Source organism: Danio rerio, chromosome 22 (assembly GCF_049306965.1).
Source record: "Danio rerio strain Tuebingen ecotype United States chromosome 22, GRCz12tu, whole genome shotgun sequence".
Classification (NCBI taxonomy): domain Eukaryota; kingdom Metazoa; phylum Chordata; class Actinopteri; order Cypriniformes; family Danionidae; genus Danio; species Danio rerio.
Genome location: NC_133197.1, coordinates 22,866,916 through 22,891,563, shown reverse-complemented (window position 1 = coordinate 22,891,563; position 24,648 = coordinate 22,866,916). Strand labels below are relative to the sequence as shown.

Below are 24,648 nucleotides of genomic sequence, written 5' to 3'. Positions count from 1 at the left end.
CTTTTCTGACCTGATCGACTCTTTTACGTAGGGTGCATCTTTCACACGGGTTTACAAGAATCGAGCCGAGAGAGTGGCGGACTGCAATAGCTGAATTGTTTCTAAAATAAACTAACATCTTCGATTGTGAAGGAACTTGTTCTTGTTTATTTAGAGCCGAATGATTTTGCACTAAAGGCGCTTTTTCACACATACAATTTTAGAGCGTGTAAAACCAGCCTTCGGTGTGTGTGTGTGTGTGAGGTTTTTTGAAGATGAAAGAATTAAGGGCTGCATAACATATTGATTTAGCATTGATATGGGATTGTAGTTGAGCAGTAACAAACCCTAAATCCCTGTGAAAACGTACAATATTAAAGCAAACCAGCTTCAGGACATTTTTGAGTTTACTCAACTTAAATCAAGTCAAGTGCAGTACTTGGGATGAATGTTTAGTCAACTCAAAAGAGCTCTGCAGCAAGTTGCCTTACAATTTTGAGTTAACCCTCTAAGGTGCACTCCTTGAATTATTATTTTTTTATTTTTGAATAATATATTGGCACAACTCTGATAATAGTAATAAGCAATTAAAATAATAATGATGGTGGTTACGATGATTGTTAAATGGTTAAGTCAACTCCTTTTTTTATTTATTTTATACAACGAACTGTTATTTTACATTTGATTATTCAATTTATTTACCTGAAAACTATTAGAGTTTCCACATACCATAAAGCACTTTTTATTCATCTTTGCTCAGTTGTGTTTAGCTCTGCATGCACTGTCAGAAATAAAGGTAGAAGAGCTGTCACTGGGTCAGTAACCTTTTCAAAATAAAATCTGTACAATTCATGGTCAAATAACTTGGCAACTGTGTTAAAAACACAGTACAAACCCTATTTAAAAAAAAAATGTACAATAAACTACCGTATTTCAGAGTTATAGTATTATACACAGTGTTTTGAAGTACTAACATCTATACATTGTCCCTTTGTTACACTGAAACAACCATAAACACCTGGTCATGAGACCATCATTATAATGAGCCAAAGCTTTTTCCACAAGAGAGAAACATATGTAGAAGTCCCACAGTGTCAATTAAACAACTACTAAACACCATTGTGATAACATGATGAAGTACTGTAATTTAATAAAGAGTATTAAACACGATTAGATGTTTTCATCAACTCTAAAGTACATCACTGATGAGAAAAAAACTAAAAAGTAACCATAGTATTGTCAAAAAACATAAACAAACTGGGAAAAAGTTACTGGGAAAGTAAATTTATGTACATACTTTTGTAAAATAACTTTTACTGTCACATTTTACAAGTACTTTGTAGCCACTAATATGTACATTTAAGCTATACTGTAGGCACTTTAGGTACTTATGTTTATTTTTAAAGTATCATTTCAGATCCTTTAGGCCAGGGGTGTCCAAACTCTGTCCTGGAGTGCCGGTGTCCTGGAGAGTTTAGCTCTAACCCTAATCAAACACACCTGAACCAGTTAATCAAGTTCTCACTAGATTACTAGAAGCTTCCTGGCAGGTGTGTTGAAGCAAGTTGGAGCTAAAGTCAGCAGAACACCGGCCCTCCAGGACCGAGTTTGGACACCCCAGGTCTGCATTGTAGCTTTAAGGTACATATTAGTGCCTAAAATGTACAAAAAATACCCAGTGACAGCTTTTTTAACACACACTTAATATATTTGTTATGCAAAATCATTAAAATCAATATGAAATTATCAATTATTTTCAAATAGACCTAAAGAACAGTTTAGTTTATTATCTGCAATGTCAGATTTTTCCAATATTGTGCTGCCCGAGTGCTATTATTGTCCCTATGTGAAAGTAGTGATGTCATGTGAGTGTATTATGTGTTCAAACTTCAGTCAGCAACTATGATGTTGAAATACAAGCCTGATCGCATTAGGAATGACTTTTACATTGTGTCAAATTAGTTTAATTCATGTTTCAAGTTCAGTCGTACGATTTTGAAAGGATGCATGGCTCCTAAACCCAATCATCATCGAGGGATGAGCAAATCCTACTAAATTGAATGAATGAGATTGTACAAACCCACACAAATTAGCCACAAAATTAAAAAAAGTTACAAATTGCTAGCATTACAGTACTGTATCTGCTTGTGTATAACATCACCATCTACTGGCCTGCATGCAGAATGTGGTGTTATTTGGTCAGTTTTTTAGGTCTGTGTGAATGGGGATCGATTTTACAACATTACACGGTAAAAAATGCAGGGTTCCACACAATTTCTTCATCTTGTCCAAAACAAACAGATTACGTTAACTTACTTGTTTTTGCAGTTTTAAATTTAATTTAAATGTATTTTTTAATTTTCTAAATTATGTTTTGGTGCAGGCAAAATAAACTTTTTAAAAACATTTGTATAAGTTAGTAGTTTGGATCGTTTCAACTGATCTTTGCTTTCCCTTTAAACATAGACCCCTCACCCACACGCACTGATGAAAACAACTCAAAAGAAACAACTACAACAACAAAAGGTAAAGGTGTTCCTCTTTTTAGGATAAAACAATTAAGTTGTCCCAAAAGAGCACAAGAATTGTGATGAATCAGCTCAGTTTGAATGAGTAGTTTGAACAAGCAGCAAAAATAATGATTTTGTGTTATGATTGAAATTTACCTAAACACTACATTACCAAATGAATCAATAAACATAATCATAAAAATTGCGAATGCATGGGCATTTATGGTTCCACAAACAACTTTTAACCATCAAATAAATACAAGGTTTGTGTTTAATATTTGTACTATTACATATTTGTACATATATTTAATTGACCAGGACCTATACACAGTTGAAGTCAGAATTATTAGCTCCCCTGGTTTTATAATAAATATTTTCTTTAACTTATTTTTAATAACTCATTTTTTAATAACGGGCGATGCAGTGACACAGTAGGTAGAACATGAATGAAATGAAATGAATGAATTTCTCATAACTGATTTATTTTATCTTTGACATGATGACAGTAAACAATATTTGACTTGATATTTTTCAAGACACTTCTATACAGCTTAAAGTGACATTTAAAGGCTTAACTAGCTTAATTAGGTTAACTAGGCAGGTTAGGGTAATTAGGCAAGTTGTTGTATAACGATGGTTTGTTCTCTAGACTATCAAAAAAATATATAGCTTAAAGGGGCTAGTTATTATGTCAAGACTTTCTCCAGAAGAAAAAATATTATCAGACATACTACGAAAAATTCCTTGCTCTGTTAAACATCATTTGGGAAATATATATATAAAAAAATAAATAAATAAAAGAAAAAATCAAAGAGGGCTAATAATTCTGACTTCAACTGTATATGCTGCAAAAACTTGAAGCTCTCCTCATATTTTAACAACATTTACAGAAGAATAAAATTATCCACATTTTGTCATATTTTGCAATGTGGAAGGGTTCAGTATAAGCAGATTGTTTCACTATTACTTATCATTAAAATGTAATTCCTCCATAGATGTCAATGCTCTGAACCATATTATCAAAAGTTTCAATGTCTTCAAAATCAATATTTTGCTTTTCCAGCAGATCTGCTCTGACAGTAAAAATAATATTTTTGATTGTGTACAGTAACTGCTTTGAATTAAAGCCTTTCAAGTCTTTTCAAGTTTGGCTGATTCAATTATTTTGTTTTTAAAAATATATTACCTTTGTGTTTTATGCTGCCACCTTGACGAATAAGCATTATATGCTGAAACATTGTTATGCAGAAAATATAGATTCTATAGCCCCTATACGCATTTTCAAAACATTAATTACTACGCTGTAAAAAATGTACAAATGTTGTTCATGTTACTTTAACTTTTTTTAGTAAGTTTATACATTTCAAAGTAATATTTAAGTCAGTACGATTGATAAGTTGAGATTACTAAAAGTTTATTTGATTTAACAACATCAAAACATTTACAGAATAGTTTTATTTATTTTCTTCCCCTTGACATATTGTTTGTATATTTAGGAATACTAAAAAAGGTTGATTACAAACTGTGAAATAATGTTTTCAAGGTGTAATATAAATCTCAGGAGTCCCATATTTATGTAATTTCTATTAAATTAAATTTTATTCAATGTTTTACGTTTAATTTCTAATTTGTGTCATGCTGATATTAATCAGTTTTGTTTTTTAAGAAAAAACATGCCGTTTTTCTATGTTTCCATTTAAATGCTAATAAGCTGTTGATGAGCCCTGACTCATTTCTGATATGTGGGAAAAATAAAAATGAAAATGGATGTGTCTTTACCATAGTAAACAGGACTACCAGAAACGTACATTATTTAGAGAAAAAAACTTCAGAAATAGCAAGTTTAAGTTGTTATCATTCACATCAATTGATGAAAAACTTAAAATTTTAAACCAATTCTTCGAACAAACACTGAGAATTTAATGCAAATATATTTAAAATTGTCCCCATGTTTCTGTCAGTCCTGTCACATTTGCGTTTAATTTAACACAAAATGTGTGCAACACACGTTTAAAGCTATGACATCATTTAATGAAGCTGATAGTGATCAAACATGTGTTCTATTATTGAATTCTATGATTTTGTGCTTGTGTTTGTATGGTTTTTTGAAGGACGACAAGCTTAAGTAGGGCCCTGTCGCATTTCTTATAATTGAAAATGTACGATTCTGATAGAATGTCCTATATACACTTACCAAAGGTGTAGCATGAGCTCTTCAGCATTTAAAAAGAAACATATTCATTTTGGCTTCCAGTTAAAAACTAAACTAATTAATCATGCTATGGTTTCAGGTAAGTAAATGAATCAAAGTAAATACATTTAGCATTAATTCCTTTTTAGCATCCATTGTGCAAGAAGTTATTTTTAGTGGATTTTTATCGTAGTATTTTAGCACAGTTGGGTAACACTTTACAATAAGGTTGTATTAAGGTTAGGTAATGCATCGACTAACAATGAACAATACATTCATCACAGAACTTGTTCATGTTAGTTAATAAAATACAGTCGTTCATTGTTGGTTTATGTTAACCCACGGTGCATAAACTAATGTTAACAAGCATGACTTTGGATGTTAATATTGCATTAGTAAATGTTGAACTATGATTAATAATTACTGTACAAGTATTGCTTATACACAGTTCATGTAAGTAAATGCATTAACTAATGAATCTTACTGTAAGGTGTGACCCACACATGTACTATTTCATTCATGCATTGATTTTTAAAATATGTTTTGGTGCAGGCTAAAGAAACTTTTTCAACATTTGTGTTAGTTTGTAGTTTGGATTATTTAAACTGACCTTTGCTTTCCCTTTAAACATAGACCCCTCATCCACACGCACTGTTGAAAACAACTCAACAGCAACGACAACAAATAAAGCGACAGTGATAGAAAAAGGTAATGGCGGTCCCCTTTTTAGGATGCAGTAGGATGTAAGAGGTAATAATGCAGTAAATAGAAAGTTCTTAGAGCTGCAGATCCATTTGATCTTTTTGCACTTTGTGTTGTTGATTCCTATGAATAATTACATTTAATAATTCAGATGCATGATGTGATTTTGATCTCATCATTTTCAAGAAACATTTAAGCTTCAACACTTGATCTGTCATTGCTAACACTTTCTATCCAATCTATTTTTCTATATATTTGTTAAAAATAATATGAAACCATAAGCAAATTTAAACCATGAAAGTAGTGTGATTATAGTTATAGACATTTATTGTGATTATAGTTATCATATTGATTTATCTCCAATTAACTCCTTTCCCTTTAGCCTCAAGCCCCTCACACACACTCATTTCTTCTGAAACCACAAAAACAACAGGTAATGGTCATCCTCTTTTGTAGTATATAATGACTAGTAATTATGTACGAGGTGATTATAAAGTAAAATCTATTTAAAATATTTAATATTTCTCTTCAGTGAGTCTCTCCCGTTCCTCGTGCCCTACCGATCTGCATGTTGTGCATGTCTCTTTTATATCAACTTTGTTCTGAGTTGCACATCCCTATGCAGTGTGCATTCCTCCCTAGTCCTGTCTTCTTCACAGCGTTCTACCAGAGAACGAGAAACCATTATTTCACTTCATTCATGAGTTTACTCAACATTTTACCTGGGAATCATAATATATACATGTATATAAAGAGTTCAGATGCAAAAACCTCTAAATGCCATCTAGAATTTTCTTCTACAATGAGTATTTTTCTCTGCCCCTTATGTTTTTGTTTCATTATTCCATGTCAATGAAATCAATGAAAATAAACTATTCTTTGCCATAAAAGTGAATTTACTGAATCAAGACACAGGAGCCTGAGAAAAATGCTAGTTTTAGAAGAAAATTTCAGATGGCACTTAGAGGTTTTTGCATCTGAATTCTTCATATATAACTTAATATACCTCTATAAATAAATACATTATAAATGCCATTTGAATGACACCTATATGTATCTGCTCCCTTCAAACTAAAATCATGGTGGAATATCCTGTGGAGTCCTTGTAATCCTTGTTGAATTAGAACAAAAATCTAACTTGAAAACATTTGAAATGTGCAGCGCAATGGGGCACGAGGACCTAGATTGAGAAACACTGCTTTAATCACAGGCCCTATCTTTTATCATAAACGATCTCACATGTTGCTTTAAACACAGACTCCACACCTACACCCACTAAGGCAGAAACAACAGGTAAAATTGTCACTGTTTTTGTGGGACTCAGAAAAGATGTATTAGGTGATTAGGTGAAAAAAAATCTGTTTAAATTTAGAGATCTGTGATATCGTTAATGCATTTTTTCAAGAAATGAAAATCTCTTGATAATGTTTTTGAGTTTTAACCAAATGGTTCTCCTGTTGCACTACTGTGAGTTCTAGAGGACAAATACACTCTTTATAGTAATTGTTTTCTAAAAAGAGGTTTCTGTGCATGCTAAGGAGGTCGTTTGGTGTATAAATTTGTAGTTTTAATGTATAGTTATTTTATTGTACTAGACAAAGCAGGTTAAGGTCATCATTTTTTGACATACTCTCTTAGATTGAGGGACCAGTAAAGATGTATGAGGTGATTGTACACTGAAAAAATTATTTCTGCAAAATTGTAGCAAACAATTTAGATGTGTTGAATTTAAACAAATTAAATTGAGTACTGTTTAACATATTATTATTATTATTATTGTTATTATTATTATTATTATTATTATTATTATTTTATTTAGCAATAAAATAATAAAATAAAATAAAATAATGTTGTAGTCAAAGACATAACTGTAAAGTAAATGCGCAAAGCAATTGAAAAGTGTTCATAACAGTCATTGTATACATACATACATACATACAGTTAAAGTCAGAATTATTAGCCCCCTGTTTATTTTTTTCCTTAATTTCTGTTTGAAGGAGAGGATTTTTTCCCCACACATTTCTAAACAAAATAGTTTTAATAACTCATTTCTAATAACTGATTTATTTTATCTTTGCCATGATGAGAGTAAAAAATAGGGAGGATAGGGTAATTAGGCAAGTTTTTGTACAATGGTTTGTTCTGTAAACTATTGAAAAATATATAGCTTAAAGGGGCTAATTATTATTAAAATGGTGTTTAAAAAATTAAAAACTGCTTTTATTCTAGCTGAAATAAAACAAATAAGACTTTCTCCAGAAGAAAAAAATATTATCAGATATGCTGTGAAAACATCCTTGCTCTGTTAAACATCATTTGTGAAATATTTAAAAAAGAAAAACAAATTCAAAGGGGGCTATTAATTCTGACTTCAACTGTATATATATATAATGTTGATTACCAGATGTTATATAAGTCTCTGATGTCCCAGAATTTGGGAAGTAATTTTATTATTTAACTTATTTAATTTTATTATAGGTAGGTACATACAGTAGGTAGGTAGGTAGGTATGTAGGTAAATGAACAAACTATTTCATCTTGCCATTTCCTTCTAAAAGAAGTGCATAGTAAAGAAGCTCTTTTAAGCTTTTGTATGAGTTTGGATTACCCAAACAAAACTTTATTTACCCTTGATTGATAGAGCCCTCACCCACACTTATCACTCATTAACACTCGTGCTCTTTGCAGGATGATGTAAGAGGTAATAACAAATAGAAAGTTTTTAGATATACCCCTTTACCTTAACAAAACAAAACAAAACAAAACAAAAAAAATTTAGTCACCCTTTTGACACAAACTGTTTGTGTTGATAATTCAGTTGTCTAATATGATTTTGGCACATTTTGTCATTTTTAAGACAAGGTTTAGCTTTAGCACTGTTCAAGACCTGTTATTGCAAACATTTGCAATTCAATCTATTTTTCTATTTTTTAAATAGAAAATCACTGAAAAGAGTAAATGTTTCAAACCATACAATTTAGCGTTTATATAATTTGTAATTTTAGTGTGTTTAAGGTTATTCTCTTAATTTATCTCTAATTCCCTGCTTTCCCCTCAAGCCCCACTTCCACATTTACTCTTTCTAAAAAGGCAACAAAAGCAGGTAACGTCATCCTCTGTAGGATTCAGTGACTAGTACAGAATTAAAAGTTAATAGAGTGAATAAAGATAATACAGTGAAATATATTTAAAACATGGCAAGTTCTTAAATTTAGAGATGCTTTGATCTGTTTACACTTTTTTTTAAACAAAACTAAATAGGCAGTCTGCACTGTTGACTCCAATATAAACTATTCAAATGAATAAATCAGTTGCATAATGTGAGTCTGGCATAAATTGTACTGTTGGCAAATTTGGAAACACTTTAAATAACAACACATTATGAATAATTTATCAAGCATTAGCAAATTGTCAGTTAATTATTTGTTAAGTATTAACTCTACATTAACAGATGTTAGCAGGCAGTTTATAATGGCAGATATACTGCTCTATTCTTGACTTTTCAAGCACATGTATAATGTGATTAATAATTGTACTTTCATACTTTAATATTGATTAATTTTACATGACTGAATTAATTATCGCATTATTTACAAATCCTTTGTATTTAAGAGTAGTTGGTGGGTTTAGGATCATACAGACTGAGTTAGTAAACGATTAATAAACTATTCAAATTAACATTTATATTTTACTATTCAGGCATATAGTAATAGATAATTTGTATGTTAATAAATGCTTTATTAACTCAACTTTATCTATTTTTATGGCATAATCTAAAGTGAGGACAATTTATGCTCTATAAATCCTTAATAAACGACAATTAAAGGCTTAGTATCAAATGAACACTACATCTTTGCAATCTTATCTAAAAAGTAAAATTACTGTAAAGTTTAAGCATAAAATAGGATAAAACAACAATATAATAATTTACAATATAATATGATACAACATTTCAATGTTATTTAGCAAAATTGTAAACTACACAGTAATTTTATTTTAGTTAAGATTGCAAAGATGTATTATTCATTTTATAATTGTATCTTTGAATAAATAGAAGTGAATACAGTAATTTATTTTCTTTTTTCCATGTTTAGATTGTAACTGAGCCTTCGATTGTCATTTATAAGGGACTTACAAAGCATAAATAGACCTCACTAGATTAGGTCACAAAACTGGATGAAGTTGAGTTAATAGAGCATTCCTTAACATGCAAAGTAACTATTAATGCCTGAACTAGCAACTTCTCTCAAATCACTGGTTTGTAAATGTTGCAATACTTAATTTCGTAATGAAAAAATAATCATTAACAAAGTATGAAAACACAATAATTAAGCACGTTATACATTTGCTTATAAGTCAACAGTATAGAACATTTGCATCTGCAGTTAAAAAAACTGCTTACTAACATCTTTTAATGTAGAGTTAATGCATAACAGATTATGAATTCACTATTTGCTAATGCTTAATTGTTGATCTTGCTCATCACTGTCTGTCTGTCTGTGTGTGTGTGTGTGTTTGTGTTTGTGTGTGTGTGTGTGTGTGTGTGTGTGTGTGTTTGTGTGTGTGTGTGTGTGTGTGTATGTGTGTGTGTGTGTGTGTGTGTGTGTGTTTGCGTTTGTGTATAAATAATATACATAGTATATAAACTGGTCCAGTAGATAAAAATGTAAATTCTACCAAATATGCAGTGTACTAGTTTCTGTAAATTAACTTGTTTAATGTCAATAGGTTTCAGTACCTCACCCACACAAACTTCTATTATCACCACATCTAAACCTTCAGGTAACCATGACAACACGCATCACCAAAGCAGACACACACTCTTCCACATGACATCATCAGTCTCACTCATGACCTCTGACCTTCAACCTCTCTCTTTATACTGCACTTCGAGCTCTCCATCACTATCTCTCATGCTCATGTCACCCTTTCCACAACATTCCGGAAACTATCTGGTTTTCAGAGCATTCTTAATTTTTATATTAAGGTTTTTGGTTAGCTGCGAAAGTTTTTTGTTTATTAGAGGATATGCTAATGTACCATTAACTTCCATTGTTCTTTAAACCTTATTGTAATGTTATTTTAATGTTCCTACAACGTTCTCTTGACCTCTATAGTTTATCCTATCGTTATTGAATGGATGACAGAATTTAAAAATCACCTGTAGGGAACACTCTGTTTAGTGTTTGGGTTGTAAAACGTTTTAAGTTTGTTATGTGTATATATTTATAAACAGTCTGGGAAGGTTACTTGTGTTTATAATACACAAGATTGATAGATCATTCCTAGAATGCTAAAATGAACAAAACAACACCAACAACAACAATAAAAAACTAATGTTGAGGGAACGTTCTGTGTTTTGAATTAAAATTTCCTCGTTGTGAATATGAATTACCCAGAAAATCAATCAGTGTCTGACTCAACACTTAATATGAATACTTTTTTAAGAGTGTATTTCATCTTAATTGTTGTGGCTATAAGTTCTAGCGAGAAGATAAACATGGTGTCATTGTAGATAATAGTAGTGCCAGTCATCAAATGTTTGTTTTTATTATTATTATTGATTGTTTTACATTAATTTTGATATTTCTGAAGTATATATAAATGTGGGTAAGTATAGCATCGCATCATGCACTCATTTCTGTTTGTGCTGTTAATTTCAATAAAGAGTTCAATCAAATTATTCAGTTGCATAAAGCAATTCTGCCATAAAATTGCTTTTACAGACCTTTTAATTAACCTTTATATTTCAGGCTCAACAACTTCTGTCAATTCAGCAGACACACACACAACTACCCCCACAACAGGTAAAGCTGACATCAGACTAACATTCCTGCATCCTATCATTATTCCCTCATGCTAAATCACAGATCTCTTACTCTCTCTGACATCCATTCTCCACACATCTGAATGTAGTGTGTGCGTGTATAGATCACACTAGTCACTTACTTGGGTAGATCTTGCTAGTGGCAGGTTGGATCATTTTGCTTTCAGATCTGCCTTTATTTTTGTGGCATAGATTCAACAAGCTGCTGAAAACACCCCTCGGAGATTTCAGTCTATACTGACATGACAGAAATGCATAAATGCAGCAGAATTGCTGACTTAACATCCATGATCTAATTCTCCGATTTGATAGAGATTTGGTGACTGTCGGGGCCTTTTTAGTGCAGTGAACATACTGTCATGTTCAAGATACCAGTTGATCTAGATATGTGGTCATGAATTAGTGATCATGATACTCAGCAAGGCTGTGGTTTGTGTTAAATAAAGTGCTGTCAAGTCTGTTTTATTCACTGAAACAAAGGAAGAAGTGACCACTACAGTTCACACAGGCTCAACAAGACGAACAGTAAAAGACTGAAAAAGGTTTTCTTTACTTTTGGGATTCAGTTAATAAATTATTGAGCGCTGATCTCCTTTTGTACTTGTCATTTGAAGAGATTTGGTCACTACAGCAAACTTATCTGGAAAAGCATGATGATTTACATTTGACTGAATGAGATTGGTTTCTTGGTCTGATGAATCTCGATTTCTGCTGTGAAATTCGGATGGTAGAGTCACAATTTGATATAATAAAACGCATTTGACATGGGCAAATTATCACAGATGGGTTTGACGGCATGTTCACATGTTCAATTTAATAAACCACTAAGACTTTAGTGGACAGGAGCTTTACATTATAGATGAGAAGATGACAAATCTGCAGCAGTGTGATACTATCAGGTCGAAAATGAACTAAAATCTCTGATGAATGTTTTCAGCACATTGTTGAATATATGCCGCGTATTGCTCTAGATATCCCTCTGTTAAAAAAAAATAAAATTAAAATTAAAAATTAAAAAACAAACAAAAAAAGAAGCATTAAATTTAGATGAAGGTAATTAATAATGTATTATCTTACACTGCCCCCAGGTGAAACAACAAATGCAGCATCAGGTAAGTGTCACATACTTTCTGTTATACAGTTTTACTGCGATATATTATTTGTACAGTGTTGGGGAAGCTACTTTGAAACTGTAACTTGATAAGCTACTGTCCAAGCTAACAAGCTACGTGTGGGGACAAGTAGCTAAGCTACTGTCATACTACACTTCTACTACAACACTATAAGTTAATACCTAAAAGTAGATAACAGTAATAAACTAATAAATAAATCATGTAAAACCATGAGATGGGTGATAATTAGCAACAGATGGCTGTAATACAGTATTGCTGTGTGCAATCTTGTAAGACTAAATGTACTGTAGCTGTTAAACTACTTAACTACTTGCTGGAAAAAGTAACTAGTTACTGGGAAAGTTAGATTGTATCATAAGTGGCTGAGCTTTAGTCAAGCTACTGAAAAATGTAGCAAAGATAACAGCTGAGATTAGCTACTCCCCAACACTGGATTTGTCCCGTTGAGTATGTGTCTGTGGAAAGCTTCATATGCATAGATATTTCATGGTGTCAATCCATCATTACAGTCAAAGAGTCAAACGCCACTCCCACCACACCCAAAACATCTGCCGAAAGCTCCTCATATAAAGGTGACTCCACAACATCAACACACTCACACTCCTGTACTGCTAGTCTTCCACACACTCACTCTCACACTCTGACCTCCATCTTACCATCATGTCAAGCTACAAACACAACATTTTTCTCTTGCTTTCACTACGGATGGTAATGTCTTTATGAAACATTATGAGGAAGTAAAACGTATTAAGAATTTAGCAGTTGTTGACTTTGCTTTAATTGTGACCAGTGTTTTCATGTTACTCTGGAAATTTATCATACAGTTTAAATTGGCCTTAAGTCTTTCCTCTGCTGTAATGTATACCAGTGCATTTATTTGCATGAAGCAATACAGCATGCTAAATTTGTTTGCAGTGAAGTAATATCATTGTCAGTCATTTTTAAACTCATTTATCATGATCTTCCAACTCAACAAGACCAAGAGGCTTCAAGTGGCACCACCTTACCTTCATCCGCTGATCTCAAAACACCCTCTCCCAATCTCTCCACACTCACCAACCCAAGCTCACTTCCACTCACCAAAACCCCTACAGGTAAAACCACACCATTTGTTCTCTTAGTACAAACAATCCTGCCTATCTTTCATGCTTTATACTGATGCAGTATTTCATCCGAAAAAGTTACATTGTACCATAAGTGGCCGAACTTCTGTCAAGCTACTGAAAATGTAGCAAAAATAGTAACTGAGATTAGCTACTCCCCAACACTGGATTTGTCCTGTTGAGTTTGTGTCTGTGAAAAACATTATATGGTTAGATATTTCATTGTGATGTCAAACCCTCAGTCAAACACCAATCTTACCACATCCAAAACAGCTGCCAAACGTACCTCCGGTAAAGGTGACTCCACAACATCAACACACACACACACTCCTGCACTGCTAGTTTTTCACACTCACTCTCCTACTCTGACCTCCATCTTCCCATCATGTCATGCTGCAAGAACAATAGTTTTTATTCACACTTTTTTCTTGACTGATTGACTGATTGACTGACTGACTGACTGATTGGTTTGTTGAATAAATGAATAAATAAATGAATGAATGATGGATCACTAGATTGAATGATTGTTTGAACAATAACTGACTTATTGATGAATTAATGGACGGACTGACTGATTAATAATTTGATTGATTATTTATTGATCAATGATTGCCTGGATGATAGATTGATTGACTGATTAATTGAATGATTGAAATACAGACATGATTGAAACCCTATAGCAAACCCTTCAGGCAACAGCTGTCTTCACTTTGATATTTCATTTTAAATTTTTTCTGAGGATTTGTTTATTTCATCTCCTATATGTTTTATTTGTTGACATGCAGGCAGTGGTGTTTTGTGCCATTTGTAACATTTAATAAGGCTAATGTAATATTTGTGCAAATGTTGCATTGCGGTAATAAAACAATTAAGTCAGATTTAGCACATGGTAGGGGTTTTGCGCAAAAGTAAAATAAAGAAATCCAGAATAACAAAAAAAGTGTGCCTTAATTTAATTTAATCAGTGTCTTCTGCATTGGTCTGTTGCATGATTGCTGATTCAGGATGAGAAGGTGCCACCTTATTTAAGCTTGAAGTAGATATTTGGGATAAGTGCACATCCACAGCATTCTTAAACAGGCCACAGGATCAATCAATGGTGTAAATTTGTAAAGTAAAATTAAACCTGATCCAATAAGCCAAACAGGTAATGGGTTGAAAACCAGCCCTCTTGTCCACTCTACCACTGATCTAGGAACTCTCTTTACTTTCCTGCAGAGACTTCATGGAAAAATATGAGGAGGGGAAACGTATTAACAATTTAGCAAATGTTGAGGTTGCATTGAATGTGACCAGTGGACATTCATGTTACTCTGGAAATGTATCTTGCAGAATCCTTGTCAGTCATTTTCTAAACTCTTTTATCACCAACTACCAACATATTAAAACTAAGAGGCTGGCACCCCTCTACCTTCAATCACTGTACTCCCTGCATCCACTCTCAGTCCCTCCACACTCACCACCTCAAGCTTACTCCCATCCACCACCATCACCACGGGTACAAGATAACTATTTGTAGCCTCTGTACAAACAATACCTGCCTATCTAACATGGCACAGTGTCAGCTGTTCAGGGGTGTGTTTCCCAAACAACGACGTAACTCGCGGCTGAACTATCATAGTACAATTTATCGTTTGGGAAAAGAACTATAAGTGACAAGTGTTTCCCAAAAAGCATAATTTCTTTGTCGCAGATCCATCACTTGAACCACGTTAGTTTTATCGTAAAACCACCACAAAGTTGCTTTAAACTGGGCAGAGCAACTACTTCTTTAGAGAAAAACCCATCATTTCTTTTTGCAAACTAAATGGTACATAGTGCCTGTGTTTCCTTTACAAATATTATTGAGAAATTGAACATCACAGATTCTATTCTAAAACGTATCACTTACAAGCTAACACGTATTCTAATATCATATAAATCATATAAATAAATGAATAATGAGGCTATTTATTATAAAATGAAATGTAATATTTATTATTTATTTTCCAGACATGGCTTGTGGCTGGAAGGGCATCCGCTGCGTAAAAATGTGCTGGATAAGTTGGCGGTTTATTCCGCTGTGGTGACCCCGGATTAATAAAGGGACTAAGCCGAAAAGAAAATGAATGAATGAATGAATGAAGGAATTTATTATTTATTAGAAATGAAAAAAATCATACTTTAATGTTTATGATAATGATGATTATTATTATTATTACGTTTTTAAAAGAATATTAGGCAAAGCAGTGGCGCAGTAGTGCTGTTGCCTTACAGCAAGAAGGCCGCTGGGTCGCTGGTTCGATCCTCGGCTCAGTTGGCGTTTTTGTGTTTGCATGTTCTCTCTGCATTCGCGTGGGTTTCCTCCACAGTCCAAAGACATGCGGTATAGGTGAATTGGGTAGGCTAAATTGTCCGTAGTTTATGAGTGTGTGTGAATGAGTGGGGGTATGAGTGTGTGTGGAATGAGTTCCCAGAGATGGGTTGCGGCTGGATGGGCATTTGCTGCGTAAAAATGTGCTGTATAAGTTGACGGTTCATTCCGCTGTGGCGACCCCAGATTAATAAAGGGACTTAGCTGACAAGGAAATGAATGAATGAATGAATGAAAGGTAATTGTTTTTTTTTTTTTTTTTTTTTTAAAGTCTACTTTTACAATTTGACACATGTAAACCACTGCTAAAAGTTCTAACCAGCAGGCATATAAAGTACAGATACTTAATAAATAACCCACTATGAAAAGAATTAACGTATGCTTTTTGTTTTCACAAGCTTTAGAGAGGTAACATAAATTCCACTTTTAAATAATAGGTCACCTATAGCTTTCGCCATGAGGCTGTGTTCAAAATGACATCAATGTTTTTAAAGTGCACTGCGAAGGGAGCACACTTGTAAACATCAAGAATTGAACAGTCAAAACTGAACTGTAAAAATAGTTTGAAAGCAAATTACACCTAAGAGAGATGACCTTAATGCTTTTTTATTTTTAATTATTCCAACTTTGAATGTTAAAATGTTCTAAATGAATAGGGCATTGGGGGGATAAGTTGGAATAGAACACAACCAGGAACTATGTTTCTAACTAAAGCTCCAGAGGTATGGTTGCGAGTGCTCAAGATTGCGATGCAGTTTGCGAATGTTCGTTGGAGCAACAGATTTGGGAAACTATGCTATGCAAAAAACTATGTTTGTAACGAAGGAAATTGCGACCTTAGTTGGCTAACAATGATTTTGGGAAACACACCCCTGGTGATCTGTGGACTGATCAGCCAGTTTTAACTCTTCTATTGTTTACTAGTAAAAGAAACCAGCACACCTAACAGACTTGCACTCCAATGCAACTACACCCACAGTCACCACCACCAGCATGGATAAAGTCACACCATTTGAGCTCTCTGTACAAATGATTTCTATCTTTTGTCATGGCTAATGCAGTATATAATAATTCTTTGATGCACAAGCGATGCAAAGCCCTTCTAATGCACAAAATGGGTCTAAAATGACCTTGATTCAGTTACTGTGTGATTTCTTGTGTTAGAGAAACCTTTGATATTTTTTACATTTATATATGAGAAAGTAAGAAAAGGAAACAGAAAAATAAGATTTGAGTTGATTGAAAGTTCATTAAGCAATGCCTGGATTACTGAATAATGAAAATGTATTCTTACAGTATACATGAGGTACAGTATAGGAAAAAAACTTAATTTCAGACTCTGTGAAGTGTAAATATATAAAAATTGCTGAACTGAAGCAGTTTATAGTAACAATAACAGTCAATTATTATATGGCACTATTTTTAGTCACCATGTATTGTCCATCCACTTCAGGTAACAGTATTTTATTAATATACTTAGCTTTTTTATCCCATACTAGATTGTATAAAATTATTTATAAATACAACATCTAAATTAATTGTAATAACTATAATCATTTAGGGGATAGTACTAAAAATAACCTTGCAAACACATCAATCTCACCTCTACCGTTTTTTATGGCCAAGACAGAAAGAGAAAAGGGCCAACAGGTTTTATATAAATGGAATATAAATGTCATTAGGGATGATGAGTACAAGTATAAACTTAGAAGAAAAAAAATAAAAACATTTTATTTGATCAAGTAATCATTTACAATCATTACAATAATTCTGACTTCAACTGTAAATATCAGGGTCAGAATTTAAACTAATAAAATGTGTTTTTTTATACTATATATCCTATTTTAAACACTTGTTGATATAGATAACTGCATGATATTTTAACAGTTTTAATTGGTAGCAATCAATTTGAGTGTTTGGCATAAAAGACAACAGGTAATTATAAAATTAACCCTTATGGAGGTAAAAAACCTAGAAAAGGTAGAAAACCTTAATTCCAGACCCTGCTAAGTGAAAATATATAAATATTGCTAAACTTCTGCAGATTATAATAGTATAATAATAATAGTATTTTTTGGTGCAAATTTTAGTCACCATGTATTGTCCAGGTTCCTTGGTGTCAGCATATTTATATTTAATAAAAAACAGTGTATTTAACACCATATTTCATGTATTTTATTAATGTATCAATTTGTGAGTTTTATTTTGCTATATCTTGAGCGTATAGTTTCTGTTGTTATAATAGATTTACATTTAAAGAAAGTAAAATCTGCTATTATGTCAAGTTGTTGTGTAAAAGCATGTGTACATATAAAAAAAAAACATTATATTGATTCAATAATCTATTTTGATTTAGGTAATATTTCTCCACATACTCAGGAGAAAAACACATCAATCTCACCTCCACTCACCTCGCATCAACAAAACACCATCATCACTTCAGGTAACAGTGTTTTGCTTATTATATTTATTTACTTTACTTATTATACTTACTATATAAGTTTGTTTTATATTCCACACTAGATTGTATAAAAGTATTGATAAGAAAAAACATTTAAATTAATTCTAATAACCGTTATCATTTAGGGGATAGCACTAAACACCAGAAAAGCAAATCAATCTCACCTCCATCCATCCCTATGCTACAACAAAACACAAAGTGCATTAATCTTTTATTTTTCAGGTGTTTATAAACTGTTTACCTGTGTTTTTTATGCTGTTATCAGCTACTATGCTATTGTTTGTGGCCAAAATTAAGAAAATGGCTAACAGATGTGATATAAAGGGAATCAATGGTCCCTGCACATAAATTAGGGATAATGAGTAAAAGTATAAATGATCACAACAGTGTTGGCCATGTTGAAAGGTTTGCATCATTTTTTTTGCATCAGGGGTTTTGACCAGTGGTGCAGAATGTCACATTGGTAGCAATCAGTTTGAAGTGTTTTGCATGAAAGTCAACAGGTGATTATTGTGAAGGTTAATATAATTTGTTAAGGAAACCTTTAATTTCGGACCAATGTAAAGGGTTCATAAATATATATTGCTGTGATTATGCAGTTTAAAGTAACAATAATAGTAATTTTTTGGTGCTATATTTAGTCACCATGTTTTGTCCAGCTTCCTTAGCTAAGCTAAGTTCCTAAAGGTAGCTATTACACTTAAGCTACGAAGCTTAATTTTTTGTTACAAATAGTTCGTTGCACATACACAAAACTGCAACAAATGTTCCTTTGCACTAATAAAACAATTCAGTCAGATTTATCATATGTTAGCATTTTCTCAAAAAATAAAAAATAAAAATTTAATAAATAAATAACAAATAGAAATATTATTGAAGCCTTCACACCACATTCTTACTTTAGACTGACAACTGTTGAAACACTTTATGAATTGATTTACAATTGGTGTAACTTAAAAATGTTATTTATCAAATAATGTAAAAATATGAGATGTGTGATAATTAGCAACAGATGGCTGTAATGCAGTATTGTAGTGTGTAATCTTGAAAGACGATGCTGTGTTGCTTCAGACCATTGCAGCTTCACTAAATGTAATGTAGCTGTTAAAGTACTTGCTGGAAAAAGTAACTAGCTACTGAAAAAGCTACTTAATGTAGCAAAGATAACAGCTGAGATTAGCTATTCCCCAACACTGGATTTGTGGTGTTGAGTACATGTCTGCTGAAAGCTTCATATGCTTAGATATTTCATAGTGTCAATCCATCTTTACAGTCACTGAGCCAAACGCCAATCCCATCCCATCCAAAACACCTGTAGAAAGCATCCCAGATAAAGGTGACTCCACAACATCAACACACTCACACTCCTGCACTGCTAGTCTTTCACACACTCACTCTCACACTCTGACCTCCATCTTACCATCATATCAAGCTAAAAACACAACATTTCTCTCTTGCTTTCATTATTGATTGACTGAATGATGGCTTGATAGTTTAATCGATTGATGTACTTTTTGATGTACTGATTGACAGACTGATTGATTGATTGAATAATAGATTAATGGGTTAATTGATTGATGACTGTGTTATTGATTGATTGACAGATGGAATGATTGATTTTTACTTTAAACTAATTGATTTATTGATTACCTTTTATTTTGTTGGGGTGCAGGTAATATATATTTTTTTAATGGCGCTTTTGTGCAATTAGTAAAATATTGTATGAATAATGTTAATGTAATATTTAATAAAAAAATAAATGAATAAAAATTACATTAGAAATTACATGAAAAATATTATATAAATATATAACATATATAACTTATTGATATATTGAAAACCAGCCCTCGGAGAATCAACCAATCTGAGAACTGCTTTTACTTTCCTGCAGAGACTTTATGAAACAATATGAGGAAGAGAAATATATTAACAATTTAGCAGTTGTTGACTTTGCTTTAAATGTGACCAGTGCAATCATTTTACTTGGGAAATGTATCATGCAGAAGTATAAATCAGGCTTAAGCCTGGAGTAATAATTCTGAAAAGTGCAGTAATATACTTGTCAGTCATTTTCTAAACTGTTCTATCACCAACACCAAGAGGCTGGCACAACCTTACCTTCAACCCCTGTACTGCATGCATCCACTTTCAATCTTTCCACACTCACCACCTCAAGCTTACTCCACCATTTTGTGCTCTCTGTACAAACAATTCCTGACCATCTAACATGGCGCAGTGTCATCTATTCAGGTGATCTGTGGCCTGGTTAGCTAGTTTTAACTCTTCTATTGTTACCTAGTGAAAGCATCAGAACCTTCCAGCCTCATGCACTCCACCTCACCCACACCCATAGTCACCACCACCAGCACGGGTAAAGTCACACCATTTAAGCTCTCTCTACAAATGATTACAGTTGATTCACAAAATAGTTTGATTCATGATAATTAACCTGTAAATATGTACTTTTGTATACTATATATCTTTTAAACACTTGTTGATATAGATAATAGTTTAATTTGTAGCAATCAATTTGAGTTGTTTGGCAATAGGTAATTATAAAAATGGCTCGTGGAGGTTTTAAAAAATCTGGTAAGGGAAAGCCTTAATTTCGGACCCTGTAAAGTGCAAATATATAAATGTAAAATTCTGCAGTTTATTGTAACAATATAATGGTCCCTTTTTTGGTGCTAATTTTAGTCACCATGTGTTGTCCAACTTCTTTAGTGTCAGTGTATTTATACAGAAAAAATATAGTTTATTATAACAACCACTATAAGTTTTACTAAAGATATAAATGACCAACACAATCTCACGGCAATTCGTAACTTTTTCATTTAGTGGCTAATTCGTATGAATTCGTACGATCTAATTCGTACAATTTAGTACGATTTGCTCATCCCCCAATGACGGTTGGGGTTAGGGGTGGGGTCAGGTGCCACGCCTCCTTTTTAAAATCGTACCATTTTGTACGACTGAACTCGCCTGAATTATCCACTAAACTGGCAAAATGTAAAATACTTACGTTTTCTTGTGAGATCAGGCTGAAATGACACAAAACCAACAGGCTTACCTTCACGCACTGCCATGCAACAACAACATCAGACCCAGAGTTTTAGTTTGCTAATATATATCTTGTATTATGTCGAGCCACCATGTTATTCCATACTGAACTGTGTTTACATATTTACGAAACACTTTACTTGATTCAATTATCCATCTAGGTAATAATTCTGAAAATAATAACAAGGCAAACCCACCAACCTCACCTTCATGCACCTCGCAACAAAACACCACCAACACTTCAGGTAACAGTGTGTTTAACATTGTATTCCAGCTTTTTTTATTTGTGTAAAAAACATTTATAAAAGCAACATTTGATTTAATCTAATAATTATTATCATTCAGTGTGTAATACTGAGAGAAATAACCAGGCAAACACACCAACCACAACTGCACTCACCTCACAACAACCAAGCAACTCCGACACTTCAGGTAACAGTGTTTTAAATATTTACTTTTCAGTTTTTTTTTTTTTATATCCCACACTAGATTGTACTAGATTTAGGGGATACAGTAGTACTGAAAATAACCAGACAAGCACATCAATTTCGTCTACACTGTTTTATGGCCAAGAATTAAGAAAAGGGCCCACAGATTTGAGATAAAGGGAATTTAGGGATGTCCCTGTACAGACATCGCTAATTTTTTTTTACAGTCCCTGTACAGATATTAGAGATGATAAGTACTGTACAAGTATAAATTTACAAGAAAAAAACAACAAACATTTATTTGATCAAGTAATCATTTACATATATAGAATGATTTTGCCTCACATTTGACAATTTTTCAGGGGGGATTTTCAATACCATACTAGATTGGCTTAAAACCATTTTATTCAACAGTAAGCAACAACAAAACAGTACAGGTAACGGTGTATTTAAGTTTTTTGGTTTCTTTTTAAAAATGCCTTTCTGGATTATATAAAAGTAATTAACAAGAACAACATTTGCTTTATTCCTTTATTATATAAAGATAATAAACAGACAAGCACATCAACCTCACCCCCACACACCACACAACAACAAAACACCAGCAGTTCAGGTAACAGTGTGTTTAGTTTTCATTTTCAGGTGTTTATATCCCATTTACTGTATCTGTGCTTTTACACTTCCATGTAAATATCAGAGTCAGAAATTAAACTTTGCTTTTGGATAAAATAAAGAAAATGGCCCACAGATTTGATATAAGTAAAATAGAAATGTCCCTGTGCAATGTTAGGGATGATGAGTACAAGTATGAATGCTCACAACGGTGTTGGCCATGTTGCAAGGTTTACACCGTGGGGTAGAGCGATCAGTTACTCAATGCAAAAGTATAAATCAGGCTTAAGTCTGGAATAATAATGCTGAATATCACAGGAACAAATGTAATTGTAAACTATGTTAAATACGAAAACATTTATATATAATTGTAATTTTGACCAGTAGTGTAGAATGTCACATGATGTCCTCTGCTGTAATGTATATCAGTGCATTTATTTGCTTGAAGCAATACTGCATGCTAGATTAGTTTGCAGTGCAGTAATACCCTTGTCAGTCATTTTTAAAAACTCTTTTATCATCATCTTCCAACACAACAAGACCAAGAGGCTGGCACCAACTTAACTTCAGTCTCTGAACTCCACACATCCACTTTCAATCACTCCACACACACCACCTCAAGCTCATCCCCACCCACTACCATCATTATGGGTAAAACACCACCGTTGTGCTCTCTGTACAAACAATTTCTGCCTATATACTGCGAATACTACTGCAGTATTTCATCTTAAACAGTAATGCACAATGTCAGGTATTCACTTGATTTGTGGCCTAATCAGACAATTTTAACTCTTCTATTGTTAACTAGTGAAAGAAACCAGCAATCTTTCAAACACAGACCTGATGCACTCCAATGCAACCACACTCACAGTCACGGGTAAAGTCCCATTATTTGAACTCTCTCTACAAATGATTCCTGCCTATCTTTTGTCATGGCTAATACTACTGTGGTATAAAATAACTCTTTTTGATGCACAAGCCCTGCAGAGCCATTCTAATGCACAAAATGAGTCTAAAATGACCAATATTCAATTTCAGTTTTGGGATGTTTTTGAATTAAATATATTTTACATTTTAATAATTCCAGTTATTCATTAAATAAATGTTTTTTAAAAAAAAGGAAAGGAACATCTTAAGTTAGGATTTGCTAAATGCAAATGTAAATATCAATAAAAACAAAGGATGAAATCATGTCAATTATCAAGATCAGATAAATCAGATCAGATAAAATTGAGGATGAGATGGGTTTTAGTGACCATGAGAATAATGCAGATTGGACATTTGACAAGAGCAGTGATGGAGACAGTTCAGGTAAGTTAGCTCAGAGGCAGATAAAACAGGCGCAGTAAAGTATATAGTATAATATTTAAACATTGTTAGCTAGTAGCTGCATTATTCTGATGCATCTGGATCTACTAGACTTGTTATTTAATTGTTATAATTTTACTAGAGAAAATATTTATATTTAATATATGTCGTATACATGATAATACAATATTAGGTTTGTTTTAATAATATTCAGTAAAAAAAAAGAATGGAATAAATAAAAGCTGTTGGAATAGGAGTATACATAGTATGTATAAGGTAAAGTTCTGTGTTAAAGCTTATAATACTGCAACATTAAATGAATTATTTCAAACAACAAAATTATTAATTATAAGGAAAGTTCTAAATTTGAAATTTCTAAGTTAGATTCACTGTTAGACGTTGTTGCCATATGGTAACATATCATAAAGTACCCTAAAACATAATTTTTTCCAAATGTTTTTTACAGCACTTCAAGTTAATCCATTTTAAGAAAAGAAAAACTGTCAAATATTTTTCATAGATCTATCATAATGCGTGCGGTAGAGGGTTAAGAAAACAGTTAAACAGATCTGCAGCAAGAGAATAATGAGCCTTCTCTATTCGGCCTTTACTTTCAGTTTCTCTCTTTCGTGCATAAGAAAACGGTGTTGTACGCTCTCCAGTGAGGACGTATTAGCCTACATAATTAATTTTGTTTGTTAAGCACAAAGATTTGTTTTAAAACTACAGTATTTCTAAATTTAAAAATTTCCAGCAAAGGAATAAATGAACAATAACAACGAAGTGTGGTCAAAAAAACTAGTTATATCCAAAGAAACGTCCTATGCCCCATATGGTCCAAACTCTGACAGGTGAACAAATCTAAGCTTGTTTTTAATAAAACAAATATAAATATGCATATATTAAATAATACTAATGGTAATAATAACATTATACTTTAACAAGTTTTCATAAATAAACTGAGAAAAGCACCCAAGGTGA

At 32.7% G+C, this 24,648-nt stretch overlaps 1 protein-coding gene across 47 annotated transcripts in view; it reads left to right on the top strand.

Annotated features, from left to right (window-relative positions):
• Positions 1-24,648, top strand: part of ptprc (protein tyrosine phosphatase receptor type C) — an 82,883-nt gene that overhangs the window by 5,703 nt on the left and 52,532 nt on the right. For 4 of the 47 annotated variants that reach the window (XM_073937861.1, XM_073937860.1, XM_073937855.1 and 1 more), the window contains exons 3-6: positions 11,136-11,189; positions 12,298-12,321; positions 12,852-12,914; positions 13,320-13,436. In XM_073937861.1, coding sequence (XP_073793962.1) covers positions 11,136-11,189; positions 12,298-12,321; positions 12,852-12,914; positions 13,320-13,436 — 258 coding nt within the window. Of the gene's footprint in view, positions 1-2,445; positions 2,506-5,313; positions 5,389-5,764; positions 5,816-6,639; positions 6,676-10,110; positions 10,165-11,135; positions 11,190-12,297; positions 12,322-12,851; positions 12,915-13,319; positions 13,437-18,154; positions 18,242-19,532; positions 19,596-20,558; positions 20,631-21,480; positions 21,565-21,664; positions 21,752-22,109; positions 22,185-22,291; positions 22,361-22,899; positions 23,011-23,167; positions 23,237-24,648 lie in introns of all 47 variants that reach the window. The other 43 variants (XM_073937868.1, XM_073937867.1, XM_073937857.1 and 40 more) reach the window with 22 other exon arrangements.